General features: G+C 39.5%; 1 protein-coding gene and 1 long non-coding RNA gene across 2 annotated transcripts; both read left to right on the forward strand.

Annotated features, from left to right (window-relative positions):
- The first annotated feature begins 1,925 nt into the window (after nt 1-1,925).
- On the forward strand, nt 1,926-2,683 carry LOC308129752 (uncharacterized protein). Its single transcript, XM_080495800.1, has 2 exons — nt 1,926-2,059; nt 2,144-2,683. Exons 1-2 carry the CDS (start codon nt 1,937-1,939, stop codon nt 2,555-2,557), a joined length of 537 nt encoding a protein of 178 aa, XP_080351926.1. The 5' UTR covers nt 1,926-1,936; the 3' UTR covers nt 2,558-2,683.
- A 2,772-nt stretch (nt 2,684-5,455) lies between these two features.
- On the forward strand, nt 5,456-8,628 carry LOC308129027. Its single transcript, XR_013936590.1, has 3 exons — nt 5,456-5,582; nt 8,400-8,416; nt 8,515-8,628. It is a non-coding gene; the product is annotated as an uncharacterized lncRNA (long non-coding RNA).
- The last annotated feature ends 5,607 nt before the right edge of the window (nt 8,629-14,235 follow it).

Raw genomic sequence — 14,235 nt, forward strand, 5'->3', positions numbered from 1 at the left:
CACCGCTTCACTGATCGATATACGGTGGCTGTGATAAACCAAGAAATGTTCAGGTTAGAAAAATGACAAAACAGCTCAAACCTGCAAGTCCTCTGACTCAGTTCATGAGTGGGGTGTGAATAAGGAAGATTTAACTATGTGAAGTATCACACAGAAAAATACACAATATGTAGGTGATGGGTTGAAATTACTGCTTTTGGGGTTAAAAGTTGCACATTTCTGCCTGTAGTTTTAACTCTACTGTTTTCAGTCTCCATAATAAGGTTGATTGGAGGAGAAAGTGATATGAATTTGGTTTCAAATATGAGCACATCTCAATGTTCTTAATTATTGTATAGGAATGGTGGGTTGGCAAATGCTGCAGAGAATCTGTGGGATAATATCAAGGCCATGTTTGCAATAATGCAATCGGCCACAAACATAACAGCTGATTGTGACCTCTCTGAACAGTTAATGGTTCACTTTGCATTTGTGTAGTGGGATATTTTATATCTAATATATTTGTCTTCAAGCTGTGCTATTACCCTGACATTGTGAATTTGATAGCCTCTCAGCCACTGCAGTTGCATAACTTGTCACACCCCTCACCCTGTGCACGCTCTGAGTATTATGGGGGTCCAATGAATGACTTGGACGGGGGGGGGTTCTGTAGAATAGACAACCTGATACCCTGGCAGATGCAGAAGAGAGGCCACTTTGCTGAATCCTCTCCACAGACGCACCTCTCCCCTGCAGCATGGCCAAACGCAAGACCAAGAAGCCACAGCCGGAGGACGCCTCTGTGCTGCTGGACAGCCCTGCAGTGAAGTCTAAGAGAAGAACAACCTTCAGTGTGTCTCCAGCTCTGCTGTGTGTCATTACCCTCACAGTCGGAGCCTCTATTATGGGCTGGTTCTGTGTGCAGCAGCAACAAAGTATCAACCACCTGTCGGAGTCTTTCACTACAATGCAGCAAAGGGTCATAAACTTCCAGAGTGCAATGGACAGGGAGCCGGACGAACTGGTGAGTTACTGCTTGTCACTTTTTAAGCGTGCTTAAAGTCAGGGGAGTCATAACTGCCGGTACTGATGACCTCTAAACACGTGCAGGCATGTGCTACTCCCATGTTGACAAAGAATGCAAAAGCTGAAGCCGACTATCTATTGGTCATACATTTGGATGGCGTATTAAGTCTTACAATGTTGGACAGGCATCCTATGCCTCCTCACCCATTCGTGCACCTACCAGGCACAGAAAGAACATACAAACTATATTGCGTTTTTGGAAAGTTCCAATTTTAACTTTGTGTATTTCATCATGGCACAAACAAAAATATGTTTCTATCATAACTGATAACTATTGTCCTCACACAGGCTGACCTGTCTGTGGAGGAAAGGATTTTCGCACTCGAGGAGTCTCAACAACAGGCGCAGGAGAAAGCCGAGGCCGCCTTGGCCACATCAGAAAAGGTTAAGAACTCGGACCTGTTCTCGCAGCTCGGCGCACTCCAGACGGAGATGAACACTCAGTGGGATGAAATAAAACAGGCCACTTTGTCTGTCACAATTCTCCGGGGTACTTTCAAGAACACAAGCGAGGATCTGGAGATCATGAAGGAAAGAGTAGCTTCTGCACTGAGCTCCAGCGCCACACTGTTCGAGACCGTGGATGGGCTGGCCAGTTCATGTTCGCAGATTGTCGAACAGGTTGCATCAGTAGATGCTCTGAATGCACAGGTAGAGGGACACGCCTCGGAGCTGAATGATCTGAAAGATTTGCTGTATCTTCACAGTTTTGCACTTCAGGCACACAATCGGGAAATGGCTAAAATGAAGTACGTTTCATTTGATTTCTGTCTATTTCCATGAATATTTTTTTATTTTTCCTCTCAAAATTACTCACATTTCTCTGAATTTCCTCTGTGCTTATAGGGAGATTGTTGAAGCACGGCAGGTCATGCGTGCCCAGGCTTTAGAGGAGATGCTGAGTTTAGTCCGGATGTCTCTCGATGAGCAATTTTTCACTTCACAGAACCTGCACAGCAGCGTTTTGGCTCAACTGCAGACTTTCCAGTCTCAGGTAAGTCTGCTACATTAACAATGAAGATAGGGTATTGTGTTTCATATCAGTACAGATAATGAGTGACTAATCTGACTATGTTAGCTGGCAGATGGACCCTCTTGGCTGATCAAACACAAGGCATATGAGGAGGACCTGAACTCTCCGACCTCACACAATGACGCAGAGCAGGAAGCACCAGAGGATGTCCAGGACCAGACTGAACGGGAAAACATTGAAGACGTTGATGCAGAAAATGCGATGGAAGAAGATCACCTAATGGAGCCAGGAGTTGATGCTGATGTTGGAGAGGAAGAAGACAAAGTGGAAGAGGATATTGGAGAACAGGATGAAGAGCAGGAGGACACTGAGGAGGAAGCAGAAGACACAATAACAGGAGATGTTATGGATGAGTCTTTAGAAGAAGACGTACCAGAAGAAGCTGTGGGGGGTTCAGAGTCCATAGAAGATAAAGAAGAAGTGTCTGAATTGAATATGCAACCTTCAGAGGAACTCTGATGATAATCAGTTGCAACACTTGAGTAGATCTGAACATCTCTAAATCATCGTAGTCTATCACCATACATGCGTAATACATGTGATTGTGACTTTAAAGTCTTATTCATGGGAACCATTTTTAGTAAGCAGCACTTGTTCTTGCTGTAAATTATTTTAAATATTTGTATTTTCTATTTAAAATATGTCAGGTCATTTATTTATTACTGAAAATGGAGGATTTTCCTGCTTCTTTTCTTCTGTGTAGCGCTACTGGCAATCTAAACTGTCTTTCACAAGCTGTATAATGTATTGAATCATTTGAAATGTTGGAATTATATAAACCCCAGTCTCAACAGGAAGTGTGACAATTGCTATGTTTTTTTTTTTAATCAAAATATAACTTATTCAAAACATTTTAATAATACAGTAATTCCAGCAGCTTGTGTGCCTTTGACATATGAACCCTTGAAAAAAATGTGTTAAAAATATAATATTAAATAAATATTTTGGGGATGACAGTTACAAGGGTTGAAAATGACAATTGTATATCTTAGTACGAAGTTTAAAAGAAAAGGAAAAGATCAACGTGACTCTTCTTGTAATTTAACACAAGTACACGTGTGTCTGCTTGCTCCTGTCAAGTTATATATGGCACAGATGTACATGCTGTACATGTGAGTTACACATGATTCCTCCAGTACATTCTGTACAGGCTCTATAAAAGTACAAAGTTCTGCCACTAGGTGGCACTTGGTTGCTATAGAGCTTAACTGAAAGCTTTCTTTAAACAAAAAAGAGAGCGGAGAGTGGGGGTGTCTGTGATTTATGTGGTAAAACACAAAACTGGACCATTTTTATAAGCTCACGTGTCTTGTGTTACTCCTCAGCCGCCTAATGTGCATGTGATCAATTGTAGTCGTGGATTATGGTAATTTATTGTGGAAACTTTGGTCCCCAGACAGTTTAAAAGCATTCATCCTTCCTTTTTTAACTTTTAATTCACTTTGCAGTTATTAAAGTCTCACAGCTATCCATCTATTGAATTATGAGTGATACCACATGTCATTATATATTCTATTGTGAAGTGATATACTCATAAACATCCGTGTAAAATTCAAAAGATAATTTGTTCTCCGATTACACTCCGATGACTCAAGATGGAGTAAATAACAATTTAAAACAACAAAACACACAATCCCACTCCCCCAGCAGGTACCAAATCGCACCCCTGACAATTCATGGCATTAAAACTTCGGAATCAAAGGATTTTCTCTGACTCATTTGTCACGTTCCTCAAACGTTCACAGCAGGGCTGAAGCTCAGATAATTCACTGTTTTTTGTTAGATTCCCTTTTAAGGTGAAATTAAATTGCAAACAAATGAGCTGAGCTAATGTAATTAATGCAGCAGTGTCATGGCCATTCTCAGAAAGGTATGTGAGCTCATTGTAATTATCAACACGTGCAGCCTCCAGCTTGATTAAACTCAAACATTCTGAGAACAGATTTCAACTGAAATACAGAGGAGCCCTGAGGCATCGAACTAAATGGTTTGGTGGTTTTTAGTCTTATCACACAAAAAACATTAATCAACATCAGGATCGTGTTGTGGCTTTTCTTTTTTTCAATTATTTTGTGCAGTTGGATCTTACATTTATAATAGCCTTAGTTTGCGTTTGCGTGAAGAAAAGAGTAATACTGCACTTTAGTGTGGTATAAAGTGGATTGATACTGGACTCAGACTGGGTGTGTTCTTGCTGTGGGGAAGCAGGCCCACAAAAGTGTTCTGCCACCCATGAGATGACCTGTGACTTTAGGTGACACCAAAGTGTAAAAATAACAAAGAAGACTTCGACATGACTCCTGTTTCTAATTTATTCACTGGGGGGGGGGGGCAGATGGCAACAAGGCTCATAGCCCAGTGATCAGTGATGCATCAGTGAAATCCTGCTACGTTATTTTTAGATTTTTGTAGGAGCTCTATAAGATGCCATGGACATTTTCAGGATGTATGTGGATTTGTTTGTACTAAAATGCAGACGTAACTCCAATATCTTGTCTTCATCTCTTGTCCTGTCTTCTCTCTCTCTCTCTCTCTGTCTCACACACACACACACACACACACACACACACACACACACACACACACACACACACACACACACACACACACACACACACACACACACACACACACACACAGTATTTATTTGGCTTGAGGGGACATGAACTACTACTTGCCTCACACTAACAGCTACCCTGACGTTAACGTAACACTACCAAAATTGTCGAAGCGTTCTTCTGGGATCGACACCTTTTCTATGCACTGTGACGCAAGTCTCTATGGGTCAGTATGCAATTCAATAGTAATCTCCACCAGTATAAGAGAATGCAGACACTATTTACAGGATTTTCCCTATAGTGGCCTCAGTGTGTGTCCCCACTGTGACACGAGTCCCCCATGGGTCAGTGCGCTCCCCACCAGTATATTAAAACAAGGCGCCCACACACACACACACACACACACACACACACACACACACACACACACACACACACACACACACACACACACACACACACACACACACACACACACACACACACACACACACACACACACACGCACTGCCTCCTCCCACTTCCTCCTGAGCTCTCACACGTGTGCTGTTCTTTCACTCTCATCTGATATGCAATGTCTCACCATGACATGGAGATAACACTTGCATTGTTCAGTTAAACTGAGCAGGCAACTACATCAGATTTGATCTTTATCTCAGTAGGCAATCACATTTTTTTCCCCCCTCCACCTCGTCTTTGGTACTTTTTGGATCTAGGAAGATTTTTATTTTTATATGACAAAAACGAAAGAAAAAAAAAACTTTTTGGAAAGTACTTTTAACCACAGTGCGGCTGCATGCAGTGGCTCCAGCAGCTCAGGAGAGATGTCATCTTTACTTTCTCACAGCAAAGATCAGCCACGCATCAGAAAGTCGCTCTCTGACTCTTGTCCAGCTTCATCCACGGCTGCCACCAAGAGCCTGAGGGTAAGGCCTAATTGCTTTTCATCTTTTCAGAGCCTATGGAGTTAGAGGAAATGCCACAGATGACAAAATGGTGACACAAGCCTGATGCCTCAGTCATTGTCAAACAAACATCTCAATGACAAGCCAAAGGGCTATTTCTGCTGATAGGCCAGCGCAGTCAGAGAGGTTTATTTGTTGCTGTTAACAATCTATTTTAGTCAGGATAAAACTCACACCACTACAGCACAATTAAATGTATTGAAGGCAGGTCTTCGCAAGAGAAACCGTTGATTATCCAAACAGCTTGCTTATACATTTGTCATATTATTTTGGTATAAAGGAAATTATTTTCAGATGGAAATGTTTGCAAAACACACTGATTTCAAGGAGATATTGTTTAAAGTAAGAGACAAATATTGGATTATGAAGTATTGTTTTAGAATAACATTATTTCAGAGATGTAACATATGGGGTGATGTATATATTCTAAAATCCCATTTGATTATAAAATGTCTTAGTTCTCCTAACATTTGACTGGCTTCATAAAGCCAGAGTAACTTGTATAAACTGTGCACCAAAATTGCACGTTGTTGTTTTGAGAGAATGGTGGAGAAAACTTGAAAATGAGTTGCAATGAGCGGTCAGTTGTACTTGTTTATGTAGAGCAAGACTCCACTTTACACTGAGACACATCAGTGTGTGTGTGTGTGTGTGTGTGAGAGAGAGAGAGAGAGAGAGAGAGAGAGAGAGAGAGAGAGAGAGAGAGAGAGAGAGAGAGAGAGAGAGAGAGAGAGAGAGAGAGAGAGAGAGAGAGAGAGAGAGAGAGAGCAGAGGGGTAAAAGACAGGATGACATGGAACAGAAAGGAGGAGGGACAGAGTGCTTCGAGGACCAGCTTGTGGGAACTCAGACACAGTATTTATGGATGTTTATCTCTCTGTTAGTCCTACGGGAAGCTCACATTTTCCACTCGGGAATAGTCAGGCAGCAGACAAAAAGGTCTTCGTGGGGTCTAAAGAGGCTGTAGGACAGCTTAGCGACAGAGACAATCCTTTATGGGACAAAGTAAAAAATACAAAAATCCCGCTTTACCATTAGCATCTGTTTATGTGTGATGTTGCTTAACCTAAACCAGAGATTTTCCCAAACTTTGTATACACAGCATCATTAATTACTATTTACAAAGCAAATCCAAATGTCCAGAATGAGCCTTTAAGGAGATGACATCAGAGTCTGGTGAAGATCCAGAGGTCCCATAAATGTCTGAACAGGAGCGTATCACCATGTTTACACAAACTGTCTGTAAGCAAAAGTCCTGTCTCTTTGCAGGAATCCACTCAGCACAACTACATGAATTTTCCTTTGGCTCGTCACTATTTAGCTCTTACTTTATGCCTGCTGAGGCTCACATGATAATCTCTGAAGAAGGAATTCAGAAAGTACAAATGTCCCAGTTCGAGTGTTAGGCCGAGAAGGCCTTCCTCTGTGGAGTCTGTAGATTGACCTTGAATGCAGCATATTCCGGTTTCATTTGAAGCTAATTGGTCACTCTAATCTAGCCTAATTTTATTTCTCGCACTTAGCTTCCTGATCAAAAAGTGGAATAGAAACAAAATAGAGCATGTGTAGCCAAGTTAGCAACACAGGGAGGATGAACTGCACAGCAGGACTCTCAGCTGTCTGCTAATATAAGCTGCTAACAGGCTATGATGTCAAACCATCCATCCATTGTCTGTACTATCTTTATCCACATGTTTATCTTTGTTCCAAGCACTAGAACAAAGCGCTTTATCTCATGCACAGTGAATTAACATAAGAAATGTGAATCTCTGCAGCGTTTCTTGTGATATACAGAGGTACAGAAAAAAAATATGAAAAATAAAAAGGTTATAGATTTCAAAGGATTTCAGTTTTACACTGAACCTCCTGAATAGTTCCTCACTCTTTTGACATCACTGTTACAATCTGACAATTTTCTAGTGGGAACTATTGAAATATCAGTATGATCGTGAAGAAGTTGATCTGGCAGTGACTCAGACTGAGATTTATTTTCTTGCCTTCTCTCTTCACTTTTCTCACTATGTATGGTTTCATATGGTATATCTCTCTCTTAAATGGTAATGATTGTTGTTGTATTATGCTGCCTCTTTTATTTGATACAACATGACAAATGTTTTTTTGTTGTTGTTTTGTTTTGTTTTGTTTTGTTTTGTATTGGGGGGGGGGGGTATTTGATTCTTGTGGAAAACATCCGAGCTCAGAAACCATACAATAACTTCAGCAACTCCAGCAGGCAATAATGAACAACGTGCGACGGTCGCTGCCAAAGTTATTACCTTTTTTGGATGTGTTTAGTTATCTGTGCTACTCGGTTTATTTAAGGAATCATTTCCTCCCTCTCCATGGTATTTCAGGCGGCTGCAACCCTTTTCATGGAAAACCGAGAAATGCCTTGCTTGAGGAATACTTGGAAATGTCCCTTTGATTGCGTATAGATACTGATGAAGTATGTGCTCGCTGACTCCGTTGACGTAATAAAATGTGTTCAGTGAGCTCTTGAAGTACAAGTTTGGTTTTATGAGGGGGGATAAGGTCCCGTATGGTATTTATATTTGTTTTTACAGTGTACTGTATGAATGCCACATCAAACAGCCTGTCAGATGTAAATGAGGTTAAGCCGTGTCGGGTCATCATTTCTGCATCGACTCAAGTCAGGGGTCAAAACCGGGGTGGAGAGCTTGCTTGATGCACTGAAAGGTTTAAGCTGAGGTTAAGTATTGAAATCTTGGTCTGACGTATCAGGAATGTCTCACTCTAATATGTTTCTTCTCTGTTGCAGCATGAGAAATTGACAAGGTAAGCCTTGTTTGATTGATTAAATCAAGATTAGACAGTTCACTAAGATCAACTGTGCCAAATGAATGCTTCATGCATACATACTCTGATGTCTTTAGATTGAGCTCATCTGGATCATCCGATGTTTCCAACGACAAATCAACAAACCATGCAGAGTCCTACTTCTTACGGAGGGAAAACAGGCTTTCTGCGAAGAAGAAGGCAGAGGAGGAGACGTTGAACAGCGATTATAAAAAGGCAGGTGATGTGTACTATTGGTTGGTGCAAATTCTGGTTTGTGGAAAAAAAAGTCATTTGGTGAGTGAGTTTATACTTCGTTTATCCAATGGTACATGCTGACTGGCTTCTTGCATGTTTTCAATCGCAACATAAATGATAATCTTTTCACTCCCAATTTGGCTAATTCAAGATGCTACACTGAAATACCAATCAAACAATAAGTATCTTGGTTCTTCAGCTGAAGCGTTGTCTAAACATTAATTTTCTCTATTTCTGTTGGCATAATATATATTCTTATTGGAAATTTTACATTTACCAAGATTGATTTTTTTTTTTTTTTTTGCGCGTGTACAGCAAAGGATCACTTGTAAACAAGAATATTTACATTTGGGTTTGGTCTGCATTATAATTTTAGTGTTTGTTGAGTGATCAGGTGGAGCGCAGACCCCCTACAAGCCCAAAATAATATTTGGTAGCATCAATTTCAAGGAGTTAAACAAATGTAAATTTTGACCCGATGAAGACGCAATGCCAAAGTCATAAAAACTAATTTCAAGAATATTGGGGCTATGTATCAAAGTGTACATTAACTTACCAAATATCTGTCCATCACTGCTCTGAAAAGCAAACTATGGGTGGAGACAGGGTAAAATGTAGAGACAACACAAACTTCCACCTCACTAAAGGTCACCAAGGAAGGCTCAACAACCTCCTCGCTGTGAGGCAAGATCGCAGACCACCATGCCAACATGAAGACTATTCCAAAAACAAATATGTCACCTCAACGTCATACGACACACAGTGGTAGTTCGCTGTAATAACTGGGCTACTCCCTATGAAACTACCACCTTTAAGCTCCCACAAGCTTGTTTGCCTGAGTATAACAACAATCCTGTGAAAATCACAACAAGTGCTCGTTTTTACAGATGTATGAAAAGGCTCTGGCTACAAATCAACGACTCAAGTCCAGACTGGAAACAAGTAAACAGGAGCTGACTATGATTCAGAACCAGCTGCAGAGAGCACAGGTACAAGTCCAGATTTATCACTGCCAATAAAGCAAAAAAGAAGAAGAAGAAAACTTTGGCTGAAGGCAACTAGAAGTTAAATTTATATGAATGCTTTTACTATGTTGGGTATTTGCACCAGTGTTTAACAATTGGCTCAATGTCATGAAAGCAATCCTGCATCAACAAACGGTGGTGATTGTTCTTATATAACGATATGTCTTTCAGAAGGAAGGATCGAGCGATTGTGGTGCCAACATGCTTGAAGCAGAAAAAAAGGTGAGGACCCATCATCGACTCACTTTTGTTTTTGTTCAATTTATCATAATTTGTTCATTGAACGTTCATAGGAAAGTTGGAGCCTTAAAAAAAGGATATCAGATATGGAAGAACAGTTGAAGGTAATACTTTTCAGTTTTTCAGCTTTCCTACCCTGGTATATTTTTTCTAATCTGCTGAGTTTATTTCAAACATAATGACGAACAGCCGATTTTACAGTACAACTACAAATGCAGCCATTTGATAAAGCGCAGGACAATTAAATCCAAACTGCATAGAGTGTTTGTGTGCTGAGGTCTTGACTGTTCATCGTCAGTCACCATTAGTGCGTGGCCACTTTGACATGGTAAACAGTAGAGCCATCAGCATCTGTCTGCAGTGAAACGTTTACAAAGTGTGCTGTTTGGCCCCAGAGAATACAAACAATTACCTTTTGTTATCCGTGAATGAGAGGCCTAAACAAACAAGGGATGCTAAACTGAAACTAGACAGTGGCCACAGAGGAGGGCTGTTACATGTATTAAAGCCTCATTCAGTTTTGTGTTGGTGTGACAGTAAACACAAGATGATCTCTGTGTGTGAGAGCATGTGCCTGCGTCCAATGCTGCGAGGGACTAAATCTGTTGACGAAACTAGCAGTTCCCCATAATAAACGTGTTTATTCAAACATAAAGATTATTTCCTGGGTGGACTGCATGAAAGTACCCCAGTATTACTTTGTGTTTGTGTACTCAATATTGAAACCCACTGGAGTTTGATTCTGAGTTTGACGATACCCAGTGAAAGTCTTTCTAACTAAACAAAGAGCTATTTCACCATTATTTTACAAGGTTAAAACTACTGACTAACTTGCCAACATATATCGACTAATATGTGTATGAACTTAAACTGGCAGTTGTACATACTGACTTGCGGATTTTTCATATAGTAGTAAAATAGCTCTGTTGGAAACAGAAGCTCACTATTTAAGCGTTGCTAAATGCCAAATGTAAATAATCAGTAGTGTTATTGTATTTGAGCCATTGTTGTAGAGATTCATGTAGGTTTTATTTAAAATATGATGCTACTTTATCATAGATCATTATTTCATGTTGGATCACAGTGGATTAAATATCGCCTCACTCTGCAAACGTGACAGATTATAAAGTAAAAGGAGTCTCAATCGCAGGTGAAATGTTCACATGCTGTACCAGGTCACCATTTCCAACAGCATTTTAAATGTAACCAACCTGTAAACCAGCAGGTTGTTAAGAAACAAACAACAACAACAAAGAACATAATTTTAGTGTATTATCAATTAAAAGCAGCATGAATCTAAGACTGTGTACACCTCCACCTTTATGACTGTGTAATGTGCAATTTGAATTATTTAATGACTTATTACTACATACATTTGGCTTGTTGGTTTGAGCTGGTACCAAAAACTCACTTTTTTATTCAGTAACACATTTTTGAATGTGTTGCCTCATCTTAAACAATTTTATAGATACTGTCGATTCAGAATGATCAAAATGCATTTACAAAATCAATCTCTAAACTGTAATGAACGAATTATTCAAATAATCCCAAAATAAAAGCACAGCATGTGGCAAAACTTATAAATCGTATCTGATTTATGTTGCAAGATTTATTTATTTATTCATTTTTAGTATGTTTTCCTATTGACCATTATGACTGCAAATCTTCAAACATTTTCAAGAGCATTTTCAAGTGTCCACAGTTCTGATGTCTTCCTCTGTGCTTAGGTTAAAGCAGAGCTGAAGATGGAAAACCAAAGACTGAAGGATGAGAACGGCGCTTTAATCCGTGTCATCACAAAGCTTTCCAAGTGAGACGGGAAGCAGGATGACTCCTGATCTCATATTTATACCTGTATTCTGTGTCCATTGAAGCATAAATCCATCCTGTAATAGGATCGAGGTGCATAGCTTTGCAGACAATTTTGGGAACTTAAGCCCATTCAGATGGTGGTTGCTGTGCTGAATAATGACAGAGACGCCTTTAAAAGGCAGCATTAATGCTTTTTTATCGCATGTTCGGTGTCATGAAGAAACTTCACAGTTGTTCAAACTGCAAATGTGTGTACAGCGGTAATACGTTCCTGAAATAAATTATCATTTATTCTATTTACAGTATATTTGTAAGTGCCAGTTCTTTCTGTCTTTTGCAGGTTTTCTACCTAAAGTGGAAATGTTAACCGTGTATAAATCTTGAGAGTGTCATGAAGCACGTCCCTGCAGACAAATGTACAAAATCTTGCAGGTATTTGCACTGAGATATTGCCATGGAAACTGCATGCAGACACTCAAATCTGGCTCCAAACTCGTCGGGGACAACAAATGATAAATGAACTTGGTGGCGTCATCTCTGATTTGAAAAGCTTGACCTTGACGGATGCTATCACAAATGGCAATGCTTTCACTCCAACACAGGAACAGGAATGCAATCAAATGTTAAAAAGAATTCATCTGAGAGAGGAAAAACATGTTTGTTTGGCTCACAGAACAGCAGAGAAAAAGTAAAGCAAAGATGTGTCGGTAATGCCAGTGGAGGCATAACCTCGGTCTACCTGGCTTTTGTTGTGATCCATCCATCCGTCTTCTATTGATCATTATCCGACCTCGGGTCAGCAGACACTGGAGCTGATCCTAGCTGGTATGAGCCAAGGCAGAGTACAGTCCATCATAGGACTGACAAAGAGACACACTCACATTCACACCTATGGTCAATTTCGATTTACAAATTAACATTAGACACATATTGAACAAAACTGGAGGAAGATAAGAAAACCCACATACACAGAAGAAGAACATATAAATTCCCAAAGGCGAAGGTTATTCTATTATTATTATTATAAGTAATAGCGCCAATAATATATTTTCATTACCGGTATTTTATTTACCGCACATGATTTGTGCTTCACATGATAACACACTAAGGTGAATGATTGAGTTGGCAAAAGAATAACAGTTGATATCCTGACTATTCTGTGCAACAGAACAATGAAAGTGTATTCTACACAGCAGCTACACAAACACTAAATATTGTAGGGAAAGCAATTTAAAAAAAAGAAACCAAAACACATGATTTATGTATTGAACATTTGTTTTCTCCATCAGCACACACGATTAGCTGAATACAGTTTTATTTAAATTTAAATCTATATTTCAGAAAGATGGTTTGATTTCTGCTTTTCATCATGTACATTTCCATTTACCATAACAAGTAAAGAAAAATAAATATTATTGGTTATTTCTGGGCTAGTGAGGGAAAGTTGGCTGTATATGTTGTGATTAATGATGGTTTGAAATGGCTGTGTGAGAGTGGCACATATGGTGAATTGCCCCAGAGCTGTTGTGCTTAATATCAACACAGAATAACTAATTGTTGTATAATAAATGTTATATTTTCAACTGATATAGTAACAAATCTACCGCAGTCTTGATGAAGAATAGTCTGTCACACTATGAATCATTTACATCAGCACCACATATCACATATATTTAATCCAGGCTGATTAGAATATATGATTTCATAATATTTGATTAAGAGTTGTATAAAATGTATCTCAAATGTGTCACTGTGGAATTTAATGGAGAAGCTGAAAATGGGAAATCATTTAAATCTAAAAAACAAACAAACAAACAAACAAACAAAAAACCCTCAAACCTACAAGCATAAATACAAAAGAAAGAAATGAAAACATTAGAAAGCCAGCATGTGTCTGTGCAGTGGCTCATTAACTGTCCCAAACATCAGATCACTTTGATAGGTCACTTTTATTGCATTAGGAACAAAGCTGTGTTTCCTGGGATATCTTTTGTGTATACGACGCCACCCACAGGCCATAAGTGGGAAAGCATCCTGTCAACCTATTTAAACAACACACAGCACAGGGCTACTTAAAATGTCTTTATTTCCTATGATTACATTTAGACAACACACAGACATGTCCTGATCACATCCCATATATTGGTTCCCTTGAGTATTTCAGTTCTACATAGAGTGATGTATGAAGACAAGAAATTTCATCTTTTTTTTGTTGTTGTTGGCTTTTTTTGGGGGGGGGGGCTGGAAAAAACATGGATCTTCGTAAGGAACTAAATCATGCAGTTCACAAAAAGGCACAACCACTGACACACCTCTACAACAAGACAAAACAAGAGTCGAGAAAGACAGTCAAGCATTTCCTTTGTCTATGTTGCTCAGTTTGTGAATATGTGAGTGATGAAGGGTGATAATCAGGTCTTTGGATGTTCTGTATTATGGCTATGTTCACAAAAGAATATCCTGACTATAAAAGAATCATTACTG

Source organism: Blennius ocellaris, assembly GCF_963422515.1.
Source record: "Blennius ocellaris genome assembly, chromosome: 4".
In the NCBI taxonomy this organism is placed as follows: domain Eukaryota; kingdom Metazoa; phylum Chordata; class Actinopteri; order Blenniiformes; family Blenniidae; genus Blennius; species Blennius ocellaris.

Bases quoted from the DNA above. Each gene is read 5' to 3' on its own strand.
- LOC308129752 (XM_080495800.1), top strand. From the start codon at position 1,937: ATGCGTGCCCAGGCTTTAGAGGAGATGCTGAGTTTAGTCCGGATGTCT. The intron at 2,060-2,143 runs GTAAGTCTGCTA...TGACTATGTTAG, and splicing joins TGCAGACTTTCCAGTCTCAG to CTGGCAGATGGACCCTCTTG.